The sequence below is a fragment of the Ictalurus furcatus genome, chromosome 17, assembly GCF_023375685.1.
Source record: "Ictalurus furcatus strain D&B chromosome 17, Billie_1.0, whole genome shotgun sequence".
NCBI lineage: Eukaryota > Metazoa > Chordata > Actinopteri > Siluriformes > Ictaluridae > Ictalurus > Ictalurus furcatus.
Genome location: NC_071271.1, coordinates 3,023,954 through 3,037,574, shown reverse-complemented (window position 1 = coordinate 3,037,574; position 13,621 = coordinate 3,023,954). Strand labels below are relative to the sequence as shown.

The window sequence follows — 13,621 nt, the reverse complement described above, 5'->3', positions numbered from 1 at the left end:
CTCATAAAAATGTTTTTCTAAGCGTTTGTTGCCACCTGGTGGTCGGAGTAAGAGCTGCACACTGAGGTGTAACAAATAAAAGCAGAACATTTTTGTTGGTCTAAGGTGTTGAGTTTTATTTCAGCGATGTGCTGCAAGTCAAACGGAGTCTTTAATAATAAAATATATACCTATAGAGATATACATGTATGTCATCATCATCATTAAATTCCTCTCGGTGAAGATGTTTCGTCTCATCTGGGACTCAATAAAACTGCAACATGGTGTGTGTTTCTTATGAGAAATTATTATTAGAAAAAAAGTTATACTGAAACATGACAGCAGGTTCAACATGGTGACCCCACCTACGACGGGCGTGGTTTATAAAGACACGCCTACTCCCTCTCTGCTATCGCCACCAGGTGAGTCTCGATCTCCTTCTCGCTTAGAGTTCTGAGAGAGAGAGAGAGAGAGAGAGAGAGAGAAACATTAGTTAAAATAGTTAAAAGAAAGGAAGCATTGAGGTCACAAAGAATGCAAGAGAAAGAAAGAAAGAAAGAAAGAAAACATTTACAAGAGAGAAAAAGAAAGAAAGAATGAAGGAATGAAAGATAGAAAGACGTGTTAGAAAAAAGAAAGAGAGCAACAAAAGAAAGCACGAAAGAAAAAAGAAAGAAAGAAAACATTGAAGAGAAAGAAAAAGAAAGAAAGAAAGAAGGGAAAGAAAAGTAAAAATTGAGGGAGAGGGAGAAAGGAACCATGAGAAAGAAAGCTGGAAAGAGAATGGAAGAGTGACAGGAAGAGATGTATACAATGGAACAAAAAGTTCAGGAAGAAGAGAGAGGAGAGAGAGGAGGGAGGGATGGAGGGATAGATGCTTCGCTCATCACTGAAAAGAGAAAGGAATTACAGTAATAACAAACTTGATTGACAGCTGTTCGTACTCATTACATGTTTTAGCTTCATACCTGAACTTGGGCTTGTCTTTACTAACCACGCCCACCTCCAGCTCAGTGGCCTTAAAGTCCATCGATAAGACTGACGAGAGGCAGGAGATCGCCAACTAGAGGACGGGAGCAGAACACAACACTCAAACACACACCAAGGACGCGTTTCTAACACTGTATTTAGTCAAAGGTTCGAGTCGACGTCAGTGTAGACTTCAAAGCGTAATTGATCCAGCAAATCAGGATCTTCATGAGCTGATATGGCTTTGTATGAAGGTTTTTGGTATGCAACACATTCGCCATTTATGCGGTTGAAAAGTCAGACGAATGGTGTTGCTAGGCAACTTGTAAGTAAGCTAGCTAAATCGTTACGAACGTGGCACGCTCAAACAGATTCACGACAAGATGTAACCTACGAGACTATTTTTCCAATCTTTTTTCATGGAAATTGTTATAAAATTTTAATAGCGCCACCTGCAGTTTTGGATCACTCGAGTAAGCAAGCTTGTAATCTCACGACGGTGGTTTCGCAAAACAGTTAGGAATATCAACTATTTCCTCGGATGTGTTTGTAAATTACTTTCAACAAGACTTCATATGACTTAAAACAAAGTGGATACTTTTCCTAGAAATACGACTAGTTACGAAGCTACCAAGGAATTTGCTCATTTGGCCAAGAGTGAATTCCTGTTGCGAAATCGTAGGTTCTGATGTGATTAAAAAACGTTATTGGAACACTGGCAGGTTTACGTCAGGACACAAATAATGTCAATGACGCAATAAGGTGGAATGTGATGAAGGTAATAAAGCAAATCATTTTGATCAGTTTACTCAGTGCAGGAATGCTGCGCTACCTCTACTGTCCTGTCAAAAGTAAGCTCTGGTTTTTTCTTCATTTTTTTCTCCAGGTAGCTGTTGGCCTCCGTCTGTTTGGCTCCGACAGCCGTGGCGTGAAAACCGCAGAAATACCCGGCCGGGTCGCACTTATACAGGACGGGGCCATGCTGAGGATCCACAGCTATCAGCATCATACCTAACGCAGGTCAATCACATGAAATAATAAGGAATTTGTTCATTATGAAGGATAATAGTCTTATATGCAGTTGGGCTTGGAATAATCTAGTCCCACCCATATGTAGTTAGTGTTTGTAGGAGGCTGTATCAGTATCATGGGCTATTTTCTGTAAACTCGTATAATATAATCCTACTTCACTCCATTTCAGTTCCAAGCTAAGCAGGAAATAGTAAAGAATGAACAGGAAGTGAACTCACAGCAGCCCAGAGGCCTCATCTCAGCGTTTTGTGTGTAAACCTGCGAGATATCAGCGATGCGTCGACACAACATGTCCGCCGTGATGTCATACCCATTCTTATACTTCCATTCAGCGGCCTCCACGCGGGCACGGTGCACCTGAGAGCGGCTGTCGGCTACAGAACACACAACACGAAGACAGTAAGTGTGCATGTGTGTGTGTGTGTGTGTGTGTGTGTGAGTGTGTAAGATGAGAAGATGAGAGCCTCACCATAATGTCCAGTCATCACACATCCAATGCGCGGCGTGAGGCGGAACATGTTTGTAATCGTAGAAGCGTCCAGAAGCTTGTCCTGCACGTGTGAGGAGAGAGAATAATCGAAAACACACACATACATACACACACACACACACACACACACCAGCATAACAAAATTACTCTGTTGCAGAGTGTAACTCAAGAACATCTTGCTTTCTCTCTCTCTTTCCATTTTTGTCTAACTTAAAAGCCTGCCTGAACACTGAAATCTAAATTAAATACATCATATCTTTCTTACTCCAAATGCTGGAGGATGAAGTTTGCTTAATATCGCTTTATTCTATCATTTGTTGTCACGTTATCTCAATATAAACTAGCAAGATGGAAATGCAGCCCTGAATGCTTGGTGGCAAGTGTGTGTGCTCAGGTGAGATTAGAAATAAGGGACTGATGAATGTTGAAATTGAAGATCACGGTTAACTCTAATCCTATTAGCTCATCCTGCCTTTGTTGCAAACTTGGACGATTATTTATCAAAACATTTAATAAAGTCTTGTGTCAACATTTTCCTCGCCAAACTTTACAAAAGTAAAGTCTAAAAAAGATAGTCTTCATAATAACGTGAGTATGTTGATAAACACAACTCAGCCATAAATGACCAAGTGTGTTCATGGCACAGCTTATTTGCAATAAGTAAAGCCCACAAAACTCAATAAAATGCAACGCTCACAGAGAGTTTAAAATGATAAAATGGCAACCATACGGTGAAAGAGAGCCTCCTAAATGCAGTGTGTGCTAAATCGTCCGATAATACAGCTACCGATAGCTATCTCAGACACACAGTGACTCTTGCCCCTTTTGTCCTAATTAAATGGCTAGTCGTATTTTTGTCTGAATCGGTTAATTAATTCGGATCATTTTCTTTCAAGTCGTTAATATAAGATGACTCAGTTTCACGAATATAATCCATATATAAAATCGCAGTGACTCACTGCCAATTACACGATTTGAATCGAATCACATTAGTGAGTGTCCTTTTATGTAACTTTACACAAATTCAGGAGCTCTCCTAGAATACAAACGTTTTTTTGAACTTACTCAATTTCCACAAATACCATATTTTCTGAGTTAATGTTCCTATGATTTTTTTTTTTTCCCGAATAAATTGGCTCGTATCTAGCTTAATACTTAAGGTCCAATATCTGAATAAATGAGAAGTAAGATACTTCTGGGATTGGTTGTACTGAGACGTACTGGAATTTTCTTCTGCGTGACAACGATGGCACAGTCTTGTCCTCTGATGCCCACGGTGGTCAGTCCGCTCTGACTGATGGCCTTAAAGGCGTACTCTGAAGGGGAAAAAAAACACACACACACACACACACAAGGCTAAACAAGAGGACGTCAAGATGCTTTGTACGTAATTCTCTCAACGGACCGGAAATAATGTGTATGCTAGAAAAAGATGCGATGCCGTCCATGATGGAAATGTTTTTCTCACAATGGCCACAATTTTCCTCATTTTTAAAATGTTCATCGCACACACTAAATTATTTAAATGACTTAGCTACAGTTTGGTTACGCTAATATTACAATTGTTATCAAAAACTAGCTAAGGTCAACTGACTGCTCTCAGGAACAAAACTTTGGTACCATTCACCTGGAAATGTGAATTTAGTCTACCTTTAACGTCATTTAAAGGTAGGGTTTAAATGTAGACTAAGTGTACCTTTCTAGGTTAAAGATATATACATATACTAAAGATACCAAAGATGTACAATGGTACCACTCTAGTGAAAAAGAAAAGTACCGTTTAGTACCCTTTTGTTTTCCTGAGAGAGTAATCCACTATCTAGACTACAGGGAGCCATTAATTTATCAAAACAGTGAATTTATATTGAGTGAAACGTCCATTTGGGATTCAACCAATGAAATGTTAATATAATACAAACCAAACACAATTGAGTTGCTAGTTCAACTCTCCTCTGACTTGCTAAAAATGACACTTATCTCTAAATGCTCAAAGGAGTAAAAATGCTAGCTAAGCTAAAGTTTTGTTCAGCTATACCTAGCTAAGCTAACCAAACAAAGTCACAATTGGGCTATTGTGGTGCCAATATTTGGGACATTTTTTTATTGCATATTGTTCATAAAACTAGTTCATAGTGTGACTTGAAAATAATAATTTTACTAGATAACTCGTCATGTTAGAAAGCTAAGCTAACATTGCGAGTGTTAGCCTCTAACCAGCTAAGCTAGGCTAAGGCTAGCTGACCTGACGATGACATGACAGTCTAAAACTGGACTAGATTTGGCTGGATTTATGGCACATACATAGAAAAGGTATAGAAGATATATTTTTATTTATTTTATTTTTTAAATAATAATAAATCATTTGTGCAAGTGGGTCCGTACTCCCTGGTTATGTAGTGCACTTATGAAAGTAGTTTTTGGAGCTTCATTTTTTATTTATTTTTTTTGCACTAAGAGCACAACACTCACACACAGGTGTGTGTTCACCTGCTTAATAATCAACGCCTGACCTAATCCACAAACAGGCCAGGATTTATAGCCTAAAAACTAAGCTTTACACACATCTGATGTTTGCTAGGAAAATAATAATAAGCGTGAAGCATCTCCAAATCGTATTCTCCATATCATAACCCCTAGGTAGTGTGTGAGGGAACTTACCGACTTGATACAAGCGCCCTTCTGGAGAGAAGATGGTGATATGGCGGTCAAAGCCAGCGTTTGAACCCCGAGACATTGTGGAGAAATGTTAAAAATACAGATTATCCGACACACTTTAGAGTTTAAACATTGAGAGGAGAGATTCCTCAACCCCTGTGTGCTCAAAGCGGCTTTCCTCTGGGTTTTTTTTTTTTACTTTCACTTTCCTTTTAGCCGCCTTTGCCTACGTTAGAGCGTTTGTTTCTCATACTTCCGTACTAGACAGTACGCCGAAAAATTAGCCACGCCTCCATCTAGCGTACGACATGTGCGTACTACTTAGTAGGATAGTGTGCGGTTTTGGATCGCTCTCGTATCAAATACAAGGAAGTCGAGAACTTTTATAAGGTACAAATAACTTTAATATAATTAGTGTACAATATCATTAGTATTATTCTTATCATTTTTATAATATATAATCAGTATTCATTTTATATGACATGCAAATGACAACGGGTATGACGTCATTAAATCGCGCAAGTAACATAAAATTGGTCATTTAGGCTATAGGAAATTAACTGGGGGTTTATTTTTTTTAATTAATATAAACCACACTTTTTTATGATATCACAATAGAATGGTTAAAGTGACTACAAAACAAATGGTAGTCTAAATAGTTTTATAATCACTGCGTTACTCAATAATATTATGCCATATCAATCATGTCAGAACTTTTTCCACCATCGATGTGATATTACAACTTATTAAAAATTATTATTATTATTATTATTATTATTATTATTATTATTATTATTATATCTGGAATGTCGAAATGCTAAAAATTTGAGTACCAACCTTCTCTCAACGTTCTCCTAGTTTCATACTGATTATTAATTTATATATAGGTCAATAAGATGTGAAATATTATAGAAGGATCATTTGTTTTATTTGCAAATATTATTATTATTATTATTATTATTATTATTATTATTATTATTATTATTAAATGATTATTTATTGGCTAGTTTTATATTTTTGTGCGCTGCACTGTAACATCGGTGGTGTCATAAACAGTCTACATTAGTTACTAAACTCAAAATAGAACTTAGTGTTATTCTTTATACTTTCATTACTGTTTATACAACTCGCAGTCGATTTAAATATGCATTAGGGCTGACCTTTGGCTCCTCCTCTCCTGTCCTGAGCATCTCGGTGTCCAGTCTCCTGCTTCCTCTCGGAGCTTTTCTGGAGGTCGGACCGGACATGGCGAGCCGCAGAGTGGGCTTCTGTCTGAGCGTGAAGAAACGGCGGCGGATGAACCTGAGAGCGTTCGCTCACCTGTGCGCGTGAGAACCGGAAACCTTGTTTTGTTTTTTTGTTTTTGTTTTTTTTTTTAAAAGTTAATCAACGGATGTTCAGTTTTAGTGCTTTGCATGGCGTATAAGGAATCCATCATTTTATATTCTATGTAGTGCACTTATACAAGAAGGAGGAACATCTCAAATTAGCGCATTAATTAATGTGGTGCACTTTTAAAGAACACCCCAGTGGACTCTTTTCTGCACCATATAGTGCACTACATAGGGTGTAGGGTGCTTTTTATAGTGAATAGGACGCTTAATAGTCTTGCTGGATAATCTTTGATGATGTTAGTGCAAGACCTATGGCGTGACGTCATTAAACGTTTAAAAGTACCCTATCATGTAGTATACAAACACTTAGATTAGTGTGCTTATATAGGCTATTAGAGAGCTGAATTACACTCCCTATTGACCATGTGTACTTACAGGCAGTAGGGAGCTGAATACCCAATTTAATTTTTTATTAGACATCTAGAACACTCAGTAGTGTGTATACAATATATTTATCTATTATACTGTACATTCGGTAGAATGTATACATTAGCGGATATGTTGCTATTAACGTGGTCATGTGGTTTCTAATAACAATGCATAATGTAGATTAGATTACTATGTAATATACTACAAGATGTACCCTATTTCATGTACTAGATGTCTAGTTAAAACAACAACAACTAATTAAGACTCAGCTCCAGACTCCCAATACATATACTACATTTGCATTGCGGTCCAATCGGATTTTTTTCAGTTTAAAACTGGAACTATGCACTCCGGGGCGGTGTAACAGAAACGTTTTGCGCTATCGTCCAGAGAACATGAGTTCAAATCCCAGCAAGGATTCCAAAACAGCTAAATTGGCTGTGCTGTCTGAGTGGGAGGGGCATAATCTCTCTCTCCCCTGTCAATCACAGCAACAGTAGCCAGTTGTGTGCATCTGTGAGATCAGGTATGCAGAAGAGGGAAGATAGCGCTTTCCTTGGTGTTCAGGTAGTGGTGGCTCACGGTTAAGGCTCTGGGTTACTGATCAGAAGGTTCGAGCCCCAGCACCACCAGGCTGCCACTGTTGGGCCGTTGAGCAAGGCTCTTAACCCTATCTGCTCCAGGGGATCCATATCGTGGATGACTCTGCACTCTGACCCCAACTTCCTAACAAGCTGGCATATGCAAAGAAAAGAATTTCACTTTGCTGTAATGTATATGTGACAAATAAAGGCTTCTTCTTCTTCTAGACGACACTCTGAAGTCAATGTAACGTCACTTACATTTACAATTACATCAGGCTGTCTCTATAGCAAAAGAGGGACATACCAAATGTTAAGAATTTCTGAAATTCATGTCAACTTTAGACTCAAGTGTCGCTGATATAATTTGTAATTAACAATTCTGTATTAAATTAGAAAAGAATGTAAAATAGAATCATCTTCACAAGTGGCTTCATACATTTTTACCCCAATGTATTTCATACCATATGTACTGCACGTATCGGGAACATGGAGCTGAATCGCAATTAGCTTTTTATTATAGCGCACTAAAAAGGGTATGTGTAATATATAGGTTAATTAGATCAGACATTAGTAGATATGTTGATATTAATGTGGTCATTTGGTCTCTCTTTAGAGGCAGAGGTATTGAGGTGGTTGAGGTAAGTCTTTGTTAATTGCTCATCATTTTTAGCAATTATATTTGTTACTTAATTAAACATTTACATAAAAGTTTTTATTATTATTATTATTATTATTATTAGAAATTATCTGTCAATCAATCATTGAGTCAGCTAATAAGTCAATCAACCAAAGAGTCAATCAGTGAGTCAGTCACTGAGTCAGTTATTAAGCCATTCAATTAACAATTCAATTAATAAATGAATCAACCAAACAGGGAGTTAATTAATGAGTCAAATAATAAGTAAATCAATAAGCCAATTAAACATTGAGGCAATCAATAAGTCAAACAATCAGTTCATCAATGGGTTAATCGGTGAGTCAATCAATGAGTCAGTCAGTGAGTTAATCCATGAGTCAAACAATGAGTCAGTCAATAAGTCAATCAATGAGGCAATCAAATGGTGAGTCAATAAGTGTCAGCAATTTGTCAGTGAGTCAAACAATAAGTCAGTCAATAAGGCAACAAATTAGTCAATCAATGAGTCCAATAATGAGTAAATCTGTGAGTCAGTCAATGGGTCAATCAATAAGTCAATCACTGAGTCGTATATTGAGTCAAACAATGAGTCAACAATTAGTCAATAAATGAGTCATACAGTGAGTCAATCACTGAGTCAAATGAGGAGTCAATCAAGGAGTCAGCCCAACAATGAGTCAAACAATTAGTCAAACACTAAGTCAATCAGTACAGTAATCAACGAGGCATAGTAAGCTGTCTATCAGTAATGATGAAGAAGGAGCTGGTACTCTTCAGGATAATAGGGGTAGGATCTGAAAACAGGACTTGGGGTAACAAGGGTTGTAAGAAAAGACTAAACTGAGTCTTGACGCAGTCATGACGGTTCCCCAACACACCAGCACCTCTTTATCATTTGGTCAACCAAATTAAAAAACAAATATTATTGTACTCTCACTCTCACACTCTCTCTCTTTCTCTCTCTCGCTCTCTCTGTCTATTGCAGGTGGCTTTGCTTTCATTCATTGTTCACTGTCACAGACACCTGCAGTCACCAATTCTACAACTCTCACAACCCCCCCCCCCCCACACACACACACACACTCATACACACACACACACATAAACATATTGTCTGTCCTAAACAGTAGAATCCGTGTTTGCTTACTGTTTTTTCCAATGTAAGACAACAAAGTGTACTGAACACAGATGAAAACAGATAATGATTCGTGCTGCGCACTGTCCTCCATTTTCTTTTTTGATCAGGTCCCACTGTCTTCTTAATAAAGACACTGTTAAGTCTTCTTGACAACCACTGTTTAAGAGACACATACTTATTTTTCTACTCAGATAGATCTGAGTCGAACGATGGATTCTCAGGGCCCGTTCGACATCATCGTACACAAACTCTCCGATGTGATTGTAGAGGCAGAACATGACAGTCAATCACAGCAGCTTCTCGACAACTTCCAGGTAATAACTTTAATACACAACACTCAGTGTAACCAAAGAATTATTTGGTTATATTGGGTAAAATAATTAGACTCCATTAAAAATCACTCCCTGGAAAGTGAGACTTTTATAGAAAGTAAACTCACTGAGTAATCAATCAACTCATCCAATCAGATTATGCAGTAGGTCAGCTAATCAGATAATGCAGTCAAATCATCCAATCAGATAAACTGACAAGTGACTGATAGGTCACAAACCATCCAGTCAGTTTATAAAATGGTTAATCCGATGAGATTGTCCAGTTATACCATCGAACAGGTTACTAGTCAAATTATCCAATAGGCCATCTAAGAGATCATCAATCAGGATCATCCAACTGGACAAGCCAAACAGATCAGTCAAAAGATAATCTAAAAGTCATCCAAGTAGCTTGTTTCAATTGGATCACCCAACAAGTGACTTCAGTAGATCACAGGTCAGACACAAACAGTTAGATCATCAGATCAGATCAAACATCCAGACAGTTACTCCAATAGGTCATCCACTTAAACTATCCATTCAGATTATCCGTTCATCCAGTAAGTGATCCATTCACATCATCACATCAGGTGATCGAATAGAGATCATCCAGTAGGTCACAAATAGGACTGTCCAATCAGATCATCCAGTAAGGCATCTGTTTAAATGATCTAATCAGGTCATCCAGTTAACTAATGCAGTTGCTTTATGCAAGAAGTGATCCAATTAAATCCAATCCAATCAGATCAAACAGTTCACCCAAAAGGTCATTAGTAAGATCATCCACTTACTTTCATTAACAAAGCTTTCCAATCAGATCCCCCGAGAGATCATTCAGTTTAGGTCTTTGTTGCTACCAGTGTCTGTAATTTTTGTGTGTTTGTATATGATTCTCAGTGTACGTCTATGAATGTCTAGTATGTAGTCTGTTCTGAGTGATATAGTGTGTTTTTATTTTATTTCAGACTTATGTGTCCACACACCCTCGCACTGTCTTGCTTGATCCGTTGCCGGCCATGAGACAGTTACTGGACCGCTTCGCCTCGTACCGCATCATCAGTAAACTGCAGAACACACTGCAAGGTCCAACACACTCTCTCATCTCACACACACACACACACACACACACACTCTCTTCAAATTAAATCCCCTTTTGCTTTTATATAGAGCACTACTATAAGCTACTCAAGAGTAAGCTCTAAAAGTCTTAAAGGAATTGTTAACACCAATCGCGTTTACAAACCTAAGATTCACATATTCATATAATAAAGTTAGTTATGTTACCTGTAGCATGTTTTAGGGTTTAGTTGAGTTGATTTATGTTGAAGAGGCTGCAGCAGTGTGAATTTCAGATTGTAAAGGTGAATAATGTTGTGATAAGGACACGTGTGTGTGTGTGTGTGTGTGTGTGTGTGTGAGCTTTCCATAAACATCATTAATATTTGTTTAAATATCTAATTTTGCTAAATATTTATTTGTCACATTAACTTTCTTTTTTGCTTCCTTTTATAAAGGAAAGAGTATTTGCTGCCCACCGTATCTAGAAATTAACACCACCGACATGTCGGCCATCCAGGAAGCAGTGGAGAGGAAGCAGCTCACTTACCCTTTAAGTCAGTCAAACTACTAGCATTAACATTGTATGTATATACTGTATATAGTCAAATTTTGCTTTCTGGGTAAACTTTTAATTTTAAACCACTACTAAAATGAACAGACATGTTATTAAGAAAGAAAGCTTGTAGCTAAGATGAACTAGACAGCTAGCTAACAGGATAATGCTATTAATGCAATTAAAAGCACATACTTTATAGAACTATAACATGCTATTTATTAACAATTTTCCAAGCTATCACGAACTAGCCAACTAGCTAACAAGGTACAACAATTAACAATTGTTCATAAATTAACAAACATGCAAGTTATCAATAAAGTTTTTAGTTAACACTAACTAGCTAGTTAGCTACCTTGCCAGCATTCTGGGTATATTTTTACTTTAAAACCACTAATGAACATTAACCACTAAAAAACAATAATGAATAATACTGCTAATTAAGCTAATACTAACTAGAAAGCTTGCTAATAAGATAATGATATATATATATATATATATATATATATATATATATATATATATATAGAGAGAGAGAGAGAGAGAGAGAGAGAGAGAGAGAGAGAGAGAGAGATTATATTCTATATATAAGTAGGTTGGATATCTGGGTAAAATTGTACTTTAAACCACTAATAAAACTGAAAAACATCCTAGTTATCAGGAATGCTTTTAGCCAAGACTAGAACAAGCTAATGCTAGCAATTAAAGAGAATATTGTACTATTTTTTCATTATTGAACTACTATTTTTATACTGTTTATGAAAATGAAAAGCACTAATAATGTGTAGCTGAGCTAGCAAACACATAATAAGCTACACTTATTGGTGGTTTGAACCAATTCATTTTTTCTGACCTCGTCCCTGGAGAAATTCTGATTAGCGATTTTTATTAGCAGTTTTGCACGTGAGGGTCCAGGGATGTTGTAAAAGAGTGGAGGGGCCCGAGTATGGTTTACAATGGCAGTTATTAAAACTGTAGTAGCTGCCATTTATTTAAATAATAGATGTAATGTTAAAATATGGAATTTTACTATGATTCACAGCACTATTCTTTGGTGAGAAGCTTCCTGGAATGAGGCTTAACTAAGATACCTAAGCTAACTAACATGTCCAGTTAACTAACTAACATATAGGTTTTTTTGTTTTGTTTCGTAGTATGTAAAACCAGGGTGGCTCACGGATCCCGCTCACACGAGGTGTGTTCATTAGGTTAAATTAAGTTTTCAGTCGTTTTCTGTTTTCGTTTTGAGTGTTATACTGTAACCACACGTGTTTACTTCACAAACACCATTACTGTACTTTATTGGGTACATTGGGTGTGTCCCAAATCACCACAGTGCATTCTCTCTCTGTACTGTAGATGTCTCTAATCTTCAGTCGGGCCGGTCTGAGAGACGCTCGTCCTCCTTGTGTCCTCCAGAGTTTTGTGAATCACGGTGCCGTGCTGCATAAAGTGTTTGTGGTGGGCGAGCAACATTTCACAGTGGCGCGACCGTCGCTCAAGAACTTCCCCACTGGACCCTATGGTAAGAGCAATCACGTCCGTCTTATTATCACGGCTTTCAGTTTTCAAGTCAGCATGAGTACTGTTCTATTACTTTATCACACTAGAAAGGAGGCATGGTGCATCGCTAGTATTGTCATCTGTGGGTGTGGCCTGTCCAGCGATTTCTTAGTTCTGATGAGAAACAGTGGTACTTATACTATATACACAGATCAGCCATAACATTAAAACCACCTGCCTAATATAGTGTAGGTCCCACTTGTGCTACCAAAACAGCTCTGACCCGTCAAGGCATTGACTCCACAAGACCTCCGAAGGTGTACTGTGGTATCTGGCACCAAGACTCTGGCAGAAGATCCTTTAAGTCCTATAAGTTGTAAGGTGGGTTAGGTTTAGGCCATTAGGCCCTGTTCACCGGTTGTCCTTCCTTGGAGCACTGTTGGTAGGTACTAACAGACGCTCTGACCCAGTCGTCTAACCATCACAACTTGTCAAAGTCGCTCAGATCCTTACGCTTGCCCATTTTTCCTGCTTCCAACACATCAATTTCGAGACCTGACTGTTCACTAGCTGCCTAATACTGTATATGCCACCCCTTGACAGGTGCCATTGTAATGAGATCAGTGGTTCAAATGTTATGGCTGATCGGTGTATATCTTCTAAAGCTAGACAGTTAAACACAAATAAAATCAGTGTGAAAACTGGTTGTTTGATTGATATATTATGTGCTAGGGTTTGTATTTACTTCATTGGCAGATTAGCAAAGCAAGCCAGCTGTACTAGCTACGTACTCTCACCAGAAGCACGAATAATCAATTTCCTTCAAAGCTGAATCTTTCTTCATAAAGCCTCTATACACATTTAATGGGAGTTCGTAAATGACAGGACAAGATGAAACAACGGTTCTAAGTTAATATGTGTGTAAGGTTATAAGTGTAAATGGGAACT

At 37.8% G+C, this 13,621-nt stretch overlaps 1 protein-coding gene across 2 annotated transcripts; it reads right to left on the bottom strand.

Moving 5' to 3' along the window:
* Positions 1-95: 95 nt before the first annotated feature.
* Positions 96-5,348, bottom strand: psma6l (proteasome 20S subunit alpha 6, like). 2 transcript variants are annotated; one of them, XM_053647626.1, is made up of 7 exons: positions 5,129-5,348; positions 3,692-3,786; positions 2,450-2,531; positions 2,199-2,354; positions 1,781-1,959; positions 948-1,042; positions 96-432 (listed from the first exon to the last, which is right to left on the bottom strand). In XM_053647626.1, exons 1-7 carry the CDS (start codon positions 5,202-5,204, stop codon positions 375-377), a joined length of 741 nt encoding a protein of 246 aa, XP_053503601.1. In that variant the 5' UTR covers positions 5,205-5,348; the 3' UTR covers positions 96-374. The 2 variants fall into 2 exon arrangements, with proteins under 2 accessions (XP_053503601.1, XP_053503600.1); XM_053647625.1 differs by lacking the exon at positions 96-432 and having other exon boundaries at positions 460-1,042.
* Between the last annotated feature and the right edge of the window lie 8,273 nt (positions 5,349-13,621).

Coding starts and splice junctions, on each gene's coding strand:
- psma6l (XM_053647625.1), bottom strand. CDS start 5,204: ATGTCTCGGGGTTCAAACGCTGGCTTTGACCGCCATATCACCATCTTC. Junction 2,532..3,691: donor TCACGCAGAAGAAAATTCCA/GTACGTCTCAGT, acceptor TCACACGTGCAG/GACAAGCTTCTGGACGCTTC. Junction 1,960..2,198: donor GATGAGGCCTCTGGGCTGCT/GTGAGTTCACTT, acceptor GACCTGCGTTAG/GTATGATGCTGATAGCTGTG.